Here is a 9,470-nt window from a genome sequence, read left to right as displayed (position 1 = left end):
CTAAATTTAGCAAAGTGCAGAAACCATTATAAGGTTTGAATTTTCCCAACAAACAAAAACAGTTAACATCTGTTTTCTCTTCTCCCCTCTTCTCTTCTCAATTTCTTTACCATTTTCATTGTCATTCTGTCTCCTCATTTCCTCCTCCTGAGGCTAAAAAGGCCACAAGTCTTTTCTAGTTTCTCGAGAAACAAGTTTCAGACATTATCATCTCGAGGGCTTAGAAAGATGGCTGCAAGAAGACTTAAAGGAAAAGACACTAAAGCAGTTACCGCCGTAGCCATTGATAAAGATAAAAACAGCCAACACGCTTTGAAATGGGCTGTCGATAATATCATCGTCGATTCTTCAAACTGTATCCTTCTCCATGTTCAAACCAAATTGAGTAATGGCATCGTTATCATCATCTATAGCATCATCACCACCATCATCAATCAATCTAATGATATATCTTATAACAGGAATTGGTGCAGGAGAGAACACAGAGGATACACATGACAACCAGGAAGAGGCGCACCAGTTCTTCCTTCCCTTTAGAGGATTCTGTGCTCGGAAAGGGGTCAGAGATCAATCTCTCTTTCGTGTTTACAACAATCACACATATGTTTATATACAGCTCTGACCTCGTTATATATGTTCTCTCAGATTATAGCAACTGAGGTTCTTCTTCACGATATTGACATCTCGAGTGCAATTATTGACTACATCACCAATAATTCCATTGCAAATATAGTCCTTGGAGCCTCTGCGCGAAATTCCTTCCTCAAGTCTCTATCTTTCTCTCATATAACCTACTAATCTCAAACTTCGGTTGCATGAATGCTAATACTCTCTGCTATGGTCTTAACCAGGAAGTTTAAGAGCGCAGATGTGCCAACGACATTGCTTAAAACAGCTCCAGATACATGTGCTGTCTTTATTGTGTCTAAAGGTAGGCTCATAACAAGCAGATCAGCGACTCGGACTCTGACACCTCAAGGTCCTCAACACTCTCCTCCTCCTTCAAAAAAACCCGCAATGATGTCTGATCCTGGTCCACCAAGTTATACCCCTTCCAGTGAACCCGGAAGGTAATTAACATGATTATTTCATCCCGTTCTGTCTGGTGAATCATTGCTTTTTTTACTTCACAGGAATCATTGGTTTATCATTCTTGCAGGTCATCTCCTGCGTTAAAAGGAGATTTTTCTCCACCTAAACCTCATTACAAGCCAACCATTAACAGGAGTCCTCTGTCAGAGCTTAGCAATGAATCCTCTTCCAGCGGTCACAGTGCTGAATCAAATGCTAGTTTCTACAGCATCCTAGGACGATCCACCTATGGTGGAAGCCCGCACTCTTCCACATCCATGGTTAGTAGTATCCTCATCACGTTTCAAATCGACAATCTTGCCTCCAATTTTTCTGGCCTTTTACATTTTCTTTCAAATTTGTAGTCTGAGATGACTGATGGAGAGGAAGGCTTATCTGGGGAAATTATCACTGAACATCAGGTAAATAAATGTTCCAAAAACGTCGATTTGGTTTTTTCGGGTATGCAGAATGTCAAGTGCATGGTTCTGAGATGTGTGTTCTTTGTGCATGATATGCTCAGGATCAAAATCTTGAAGCAGAGGTGAGAAGATTGAGACTCGAATTGCAGCAGTTTAACGCTTCCATGTGTAGAGAAAGTGTAAGATACTTACTTCCATGTGGACAGCCGAGAATGCCTCCTTGAAAAGGTCCCAAATATGAGTGACTAATATCAGACATTGAATGAATGCTTGCAGGCCCCTCATCTTCAAGTACCTAGAGCTACCGTGGAAACTGAAAAGCTGGAGGAATCAAAGGCAGCAAGAGAGATGCTTAGGGCTTTGTCTGAGATGGATAAGCAGAAAACACAGAGTGCGATCCAAGCAGCTGAAATGGCACAACGTCTAGCGGAAATGGATACCCACAAGAGAAGACTTGTGGAGATGCAGGCCAGGTTCAAGGAACAGAAGATGGCCAATAGTATATCCTACAGAAGATATAGCATAAGAGATGTTGAAAGTGCTACAGACGGGTTTTCAAATACTCTAAAGATTGGGGAAGGCGGGTATGGACCTGTGTATAAAGCCGTTCTTGAAAACACTTCTGTTGCCATCAAAATCTTGAAGTCAGATATTTCACAAGGCCTGAAGCAGTTCAACCAAGAGGTAGTAATATAATCTGACATCATCCCTAATATATTGCATGTCTTCTCCATACTAATTTGCATATGTTTTTCTCACCAGATCGAGGTTCTAAGTTGCATGAGGCACCCTAACATGGTGATCCTCCTCGGTGCTTGTCCCGAGTATGGCTGTCTTGTGTATGAGTACATGGAAAATGGAACACTAGAAGATCGTCTCTTCTGCAAAGATAATACTCCACCATTATCTTGGAGAGAACGGTTCAGAATCGCTGCTGAGATTGCTACAGGACTTCTTTTCCTTCACCAGGCCAAACCCGAGCCACTAGTACATCGAGATCTGAAGCCAGCAAACATTCTGCTAGACAGACATTTCATTAGCAAAATCAGTGATGTTGGTTTAGCTCGGTTGGTACCTCCCGCTATTGCTGATAGCTTCAGCCAGTATCATATGACTGCTGCAGCCGGTAATACTTTCATATTACCTTAAACCAAACAAATCTAATCTTTCCATCTCCTTTTGGTGTCCTAACATGTATCCAATCGCTGAAACAGGTACATTTTGTTACATCGACCCCGAGTACCAGCAAACGGGAATGCTTGGAGTGAAGTCTGACTTGTACTCATTTGGTGTGGTGCTTCTGCAAATCATCACAGCGATGCCAGCAATGGGTTTAAGCCATAGAGTAGAGAAAGCAATTGAGAAGAAGAGACTCAGAGAAGTTTTGGATCCAAAAATATCAGACTGGCCTGAAGAAGAGACTCTGGTTCTAGCTCAGTTGGCTCTGCAGTGCTGCGAGCTGCGGAAAAAGGACAGACCTGATCTTGCTTCCGTTTTGCTGCCCGCACTGAGCAAACTACGGGAGTTTGCAACAGAGGATCATGAAGTATGTAACTCCAACAGAATATTTTCTGTGTCACGTGCTCACAATTCGGTTCCTCTTTCCCCAATATCTTCCTCTCAGGTTGGNATATTACATGACTGCTGCAGCCGGTAATACTTTCATATTACCTTAAACCAAACAAATCTACTCTTTCCATCTCCTTTTGGTGTCCTAACATGTATCCAATCGCTGAAACAGGTACATTTTGTTACATCGACCCCGAGTACCAGCAAACGGGAATGCTTGGAGTGAAGTCTGACTTGTACTCATTTGGTGTGGTGCTTCTGCAAATCATCACAGCGATGCCAGCAATGGGTTTAAGCCATAGAGTAGAGAAAGCAATTGAGAAGAAGAGACTCAGAGAAGTTTTGGATCCAAAAATATCAGACTGGCCTGAAGAAGAGACTCTGGTTCTAGCTCAGTTGGCTCTGCAGTGCTGCGAGCTGCGGAAAAAGGACAGACCTGATCTTGCTTCCGTTTTGCTGCCCGCACTGAGCAAACTACGGGAGTTTGCAACAGAGGATCATGAAGTATGTAACTCCAACAGAATATTTTCTGTGTCACGTGCTCACAATTCGGTTCCTCTTTCCCCAATATCTTCCTCTCAGGTTGGTTTATTAGAACCTGCAATAACAGATTAATCTTCATCTCGAAAAGGAATACAATTTCAACTTCTTTGATTCCTGAGTCTCTATTTCAATCATGCAGATAGAGGATGCATTGAGAACTTCCTATTGACAAAAACATTGGAACTTCGACGTAGAACAAAGTCAAGCAACATTGGCTATCTCTGAGATCTGCGATGAACTTGTTCAGTTTAAGCATCCGATGCCCTCCCATACTTATTAGACGAAGGCGATTTACATTATCATAAACAAGCCAATGCGATGGAATTTGCTGTCAGTCTTTCCTGATTTGTACTCCACCCAAAGTTCAATGTTGATCTCCCATACTGTCGAAGTTCCTATTTTGTATATCAAACACTTTATTTTTTGGTCTCTTGAAAAAAACACCTTTCTTATAGAAGAGTTGTCTCGCCCTTGCAAGTTCAACTCACCTTTGCGCAAGAGCATTCCATCTGCAGCACAATAAAATATTTTCTAAGACACAGAAATTTCAGCCTATCTTATTTGAACATAAATTTTTTGACGCAAGTAATCACACAAAATTTTTTTAATAGAGAAGCCAAAACTAAGGGAATACCTGTCAGAGCTGCACCAGCAATGTTAGCAGACAAGGCAGTTTGTCAATTTGAGACAACACCGGCTTAGACTTAATACACAGCATGCAAAAAGCAAAAGATACTTGATGAGACTTGAGAGGCAAAAAGGAGAAATCCACAACAGATCCACATTATATAATGAAACATGTTGTTGAAGTCGTTACCTAGAGAAATTTCAGAGATGAAACGAAAAACTTCAACAGAAAGTCCCGCAAGGTAAGAAAATGAGAACAACTAAGGAACATGTGTGATACTCGCACGTTCTGGACCAACGAACAATCACATACAATAAGAAAAAGTCGAGAAGCCAAGAGCTTAAGATAACTCAGAAATGCTTGTAGAGATTAGATGGCCAACTGTTAATAAATGAGCCATCAACACTGGTGAATAACACAGCCAAACAATCACTGGTGAATACCACAGTCGAACAATCACATAGTGTGAACAGTTTAAACTACTCTTCTTTACAAAATGATGAAAGATAGAGGAAATGAGAATGAAACCATTTCACCTCTTGAGTCAGTCTGATAACAACAACATTCACGCTTTTTGGACAATTGAAAAAGAGGCACAGCATATAACAAAAACTAGCATGAACATAAGCAAGAACTCATGGAGATTCAAATACCAAACGGTAAAACCTTTATTATTATTGTTATTATATATAAATAAAGGTTCTCAAGGTTAAATCTTGCTATATGAAAACCAGAATTCTACCCCAGAAAGCTCTGATTTTTATGATTTCCCTATCCCTAAAGATCACTCCGGTTCTTCATATGTGAGCATAGCGCTTGAAAACCTGCTTCCCAGCCACAACAGCACCAGCCGCTACTCCGCCAAGAGCACCAGCCACAGCCGCAGATCTCACTCCTCGAGCTGCCCTATAAACCGCTCCGGTTCCAAGACCAGCGACAACACTGGTCCAAACATCGTCTTTATCAGTTACCGCCACCACACCACTCTCAACCCCTGCATAGATCAACCCTAACACCCCAATCCTATTACCCCAAGTGCGACCTGCCTGACCAGACGAATTCAAAATCCTGTTGATTTTAAGCTTAGTCGTGTCTCCATTTTCAAAGCTCCTGATACCGGAGAAGACCCCAGCTGTAGCACCGGCTACAGAGCCGCCGAGATAACCTACCCCTGTGTAGAAGGTGAGGTTTTCTCCCCATGATCGACGCTGCTTGAGTGACTCTTCCGTGAAGAGGAATTCTGGAGAAGTAGGGAGCTTGTAAAGATACTGAGCTTTGATCGGGACTTGGTAGTTTTGGTAAGGATGGTAAAGACGCGTGTTTTCGTCGGACTCGTGATCGGAGCTCTGATTGATCGCCATTCGAAGACGACGGAGTGGGGACGGAGTGAGTGAGAGAGAGAGAGGAAGAGAAAAGCTCAGAATTCGAAATGAGACATTTTTTAGGGTTGGTAAGATTTTGTGATTGATTCGAATTTGACCCCTGGTGTTTTATTTAGAATAATTTAACCCAAAATGTATCCCCAGTTTAAGTTTTTCCCAATTTGGACCCTATAGTTTTCAAACTTTTACATAATATGTTACTTAAATTGTAAATGCTACCATAACAACCCCACTTTGTTCAATATACACAGATACTGTATATAAAAAAAATATTTTATATGGATTTGATTGAATAATAATAATAATAAAAAAAAGCAATAAGTTATTGGGGACAAAGCGCGGCGGAAGAATCGGCGGCGAGTTCTTTTGTCACCAATAATATTTGATTTGTGATTGTGATAAACACAAAAACGAAGAAGCTACACAAAGAGGCGATAACAGAAGCAATAGAAGAAGAGATGGGAAACCAGAAGCTCAAATGGACGGCGGAGGAAGAGGAAGCGTTACTCGCCGGTGTTAGAAAGCACGGTCCCGGAAAGTGGAAGAATATCCTCCGCGATCCCGAATTCGATGGGCAGCTCTCTAACCGTTCCAACATCGACCTCAAGGTTTTTTATTTTATTTTTAATCATTATCGTCTTCTTCAATTACTCTTTTTTTTACTAGCTGTTGTTGAAACATGGGAAACCCTAATTATTGAGTTTAAAAGCACAACGGGAATGATCAGTTTGTTAATTGAATACGTCTGAAGTTGAAATTTGAAATTTTGTGATTGATTCAATCTTCTCCCAATGCTTTGGTTTGAGAGTATGTTACTAATATGAATTGAGTACGTCGTTTGTGTTTGTCTTTTTCCCCAAATGATGATTTTTAGTGTGGTGATGTGTTACTTCTAATATTGACTATTTCTGTGTACTAGACTTTAAATTTTAGTTGCTTTATTTGAGTATTAGTTTCCTGAAGAAAGTTTATAATTTGTAGATTTTTTTCTTGAATTTGAGTTTAGACTGGGGGTTTTTGACTCTGGTGAGTCAAGTGGACAGGTTGTCTTCTCTGTTTCTTCTGTAGTTTTCACCTGCGAGAAGGTCTTCATATTACCTGAGTGTTTGATTTGCTAAGACAGTTATAGAAAATGTGTACTTGTTCTATCAAATGCAATGCAAGTAGAACCTCTAATTATGGTTTGCACGACAAAATTTTGAAACTTTAGGTTTAACGCAGGTGATCGGTATCCTTCTCTTTTTCGTTTTACTCTTTTCTGATTTTAGTTTAGGAGAACCAATTTTAGTCGATCATTGTCTATGATGATTTTTGTCTTCTTATGTCAAAGGATTTTTCAAAAAATAATCGAGATACGAACACAAATTTTCAAACCTAAAGAAAGTATGTATTGTTGAGTCTGAACTTTGAGGTTGATATCTCTGTCTTCATTTTATTTCATCTATTCAGGATTTGAAAATTAGCACTGTCTCCTTTATTTGTTTACCTATGAAACACGAATCTTAGTCATCCGATGTTTCATATGTTTTAGGATAAGTGGCGTAATTTAAGTGTTGCCCCTGGCATTCAAGGCTCTAAGGATAAGATAAGGACACCAAAAATCAAAGCTGCTGCTTTTGATCTGGCTTCCGCTGCAGCTGCCGCTACCGTTAATCATATCCCTAATGCTATCCCTTCTCCAGTTGCTAAACTTATCCGTAAAGTATCTTCTGAAAACATTGAGGAGTTTTGTAACATTGTGGTTGATGCGAAGAATGTTCCCAGGTTTGTTTTCATTACTTCCTTCTTTTCTGAGCCAGTACTTAATCCTGTGGCGATTTCATAAGTACTGTAAATTGCTAGTCTACTTGCATTGTTACGCTTCTGATGAGCCATTGTTTTATGAAGATATGATGGAATGATATTTGAAGCTCTTTCAGCCTTGACGGATGTTAATGGATCTGATGTCAGTGCAATTTACAACTGCATTGAGGTTAGTCATATTTTGGCGCTCTCTTTATTCTGCAGTTGTCATCACTGAAACAATGATCTATTTCGCAAGCTGCTTATTAAGTTATGCTGAAAGCAAAGTCAAGCTAATCTAATGAGCAATATAAACAGTTAAACACCAATCTTATCTTGAATTCTGAACTACACAATCATTGTACCACTTAGAGATGAGAATGAAGCATTGGTTTTGGCAAATTTAAATTACTTGAGTCGTATCTATTCATCTGTCTCAACGTTTCGTCTGTCAATCAGAGTTATCAATGTAAAGTCTTATATTATTCAACCATTCATTACGATTATAGTTTGATCCTAGTTATTGCATTGAAGTCAGTATGATAATCTTAAAAAAAAAAATACTATAGAGCTCTATTAGGTTCAGTATCCATTATCAGTCTTAGCAGCTAACCCTGTAAATGGATAAGTTTGTGATGTAATGATCAAATTCATGATAACGGTCTGGTATGTGTATAGCAGCAACGACATGGAGCACCACCAAATTTCAGAAGGATGCTTAGTTCAAGATTGAGGAGGCTTGCTGCTCAGGGAAAACTTGAAAAGGTTAGCCACTTAAAATCAGTAAGTCTTGAAAGCCTTGGTTGAACAAGTGCGCAATCTTTCTTGGTCTGTGTTGTTTCCTCATTCCTGCTTATTATTATATATTTTTTTTTTTTATGTTTTGGTTCTTCAAAAATGCAACAATACACACAACAGACACAGAACTTCTACAAGATGAATGACAATAGCTTGGTACCAAGAACACCACAAGTAGCGAGACCAAAAGAGACGAACCCGAAACCCAGGCAGACACACAGTCAAGGGCCCTCTATTTCACAGGAGATGGTTGGTGAAGCTTCAATAACCGCAGCTTATAAGCTCGTGGAAGTAGAGAACAAATTAGATGTGGTGAAAGGATCGTCAGAAGAGATAGAGAGAATGATGAATCTGGCAAGACAGGCAGAGTATATGCTAGTGATAGCGAGAGAGATGCACGAAGAATGTAAATGAATTAAAAAGAATCCTGACACACTATATATTCTCAGAGTATTCTTCCTTGTAGAAATCTTTGGTGTCTAATCTTTGTCAAATTTGTTCTGTTGTTGCAGGTTGTCAGGGAAATATTATGTTCCTGGATTGAGGATGATGGGACAAAAAAAGGAAGCAGCACAGAATCTTTGGAGTTGCTTGTTGATAAATAGGCTATTAGCTTTTTGCGTTATCTTCTTCCTTTGTTTTTATGATTAACAACTTTAGAAATATGTTTGGACAAAAATAACACTTAAACTTTCTTTCATTTTATCATCATAAAATTAGGTAGTCGAGTAATTTAGCCCAAACATAAATTTTTGGTGTGGTTGGAAAGAATCGTATTATTTTTTGTTGTATTGTGTGCTTTTAAAAACCAGATGATTTTTAGCTTGAAAAACTACATAATCAAGGATTTTTTGGAGGTTAAGGACTTTGACCAGTCGTAAACTAACCGAAGAGAACAAGTTGGCAGAGATTACTTGCTCAAATTTACCCATTATCAATGTATAGATTTGAGACTCTTGAGTGTCACGCAATATTAACTTGTCTTTCTATAAATAGTACTGTTATTTAATATTTACCAATACAGTTTTTGGAAGAATGGACTATGACATGAACGAATTTTAAATCTTAATGACGTAATTTTCTAAATAAAGAAAATAAAATCTTCATTTTATGGGCTTCAGATTGAATTTTTATAGTTTGGGGAAAATTTGGTAGAGAATAAAGATTAGCGGGGTTGAATTGAACCAAAAAAAAAGATGGTCCGGGTTTAAGTAGAGTGTCTTTTTTTAATTTGCTCGTAAACCGAGATCTGAAAAAAAAAAAAAAAAGTCACAC

General features: G+C 39.1%; 5 protein-coding genes across 8 annotated transcripts in view; 4 read left to right on the top strand and 1 right to left on the bottom strand.

Annotated features, from left to right (window-relative positions):
• LOC104756086 (U-box domain-containing protein 35) lies at nt 7-3,122 on the top strand (the record flags this gene model as incomplete). Its single annotated transcript, XM_019238870.1, has 10 exons — nt 7-385; nt 462-559; nt 646-767; nt 852-1,070; nt 1,160-1,352; nt 1,437-1,493; nt 1,595-1,672; nt 1,770-2,177; nt 2,256-2,619; nt 2,708-3,122. Coding segments are annotated over exons 1-10 (2,111 nt in total), but the record flags the coding sequence as incomplete, so codon positions are not given.
• Nucleotides 3,137-4,114, top strand: LOC109130215 (U-box domain-containing protein 35-like). The gene has a single exon (XM_019239548.1). It carries the CDS (start codon nt 3,213-3,215, stop codon nt 3,675-3,677), a length of 465 nt encoding a protein of 154 aa, XP_019095093.1. The 5' UTR covers nt 3,137-3,212; the 3' UTR covers nt 3,678-4,114.
• LOC104756085 (mitochondrial import inner membrane translocase subunit TIM23-1) lies at nt 4,746-5,688 on the bottom strand. The gene has a single exon (XM_010478607.2). The coding sequence runs from the start codon at nt 5,592-5,594 to the stop codon at nt 5,031-5,033; it is 564 nt and encodes a 187-aa protein (XP_010476909.1). The 5' UTR covers nt 5,595-5,688; the 3' UTR covers nt 4,746-5,030.
• LOC104756083 (telomere repeat-binding factor 4-like) lies at nt 5,909-8,986 on the top strand. 4 transcript variants are annotated; one of them, XM_010478606.1, is made up of 6 exons: nt 5,909-6,223; nt 7,147-7,379; nt 7,503-7,587; nt 8,079-8,162; nt 8,316-8,601; nt 8,708-8,986. In XM_010478606.1, the coding sequence occupies exons 1-6, from the start codon at nt 6,074-6,076 to the stop codon at nt 8,737-8,739; spliced, it is 870 nt and encodes a 289-aa protein (XP_010476908.1). In that variant the 5' UTR covers nt 5,909-6,073; the 3' UTR covers nt 8,740-8,986. The 4 variants fall into 4 exon arrangements, with proteins under 4 accessions (XP_010476908.1, XP_010476906.1, XP_010476907.1 ...); XM_010478604.1 differs by having other exon boundaries at nt 8,079-8,180; XM_010478605.1 differs by having other exon boundaries at nt 8,076-8,162.
• The window catches only part of LOC104759269, a 1,438-nt gene continuing 1,359 nt past the window's right edge, over nt 9,392-9,470 (top strand). Inside the window, exon 1 of the mRNA XM_010482213.2 lies at nt 9,392-9,400. Coding sequence (XP_010480515.1) covers nt 9,392-9,400 — 9 coding nt within the window. The remainder of the gene's footprint in view (nt 9,401-9,470) is intronic.

Source organism: Camelina sativa, chromosome 17 (assembly GCF_000633955.1).
Source record: "Camelina sativa cultivar DH55 chromosome 17, Cs, whole genome shotgun sequence".
Classification (NCBI taxonomy): Eukaryota; Viridiplantae; Streptophyta; class Magnoliopsida; order Brassicales; family Brassicaceae; genus Camelina; species Camelina sativa.
Note: the sequence above shows the minus strand (reverse complement) of the source record. Positions and strands in the feature narration are given on the sequence as shown.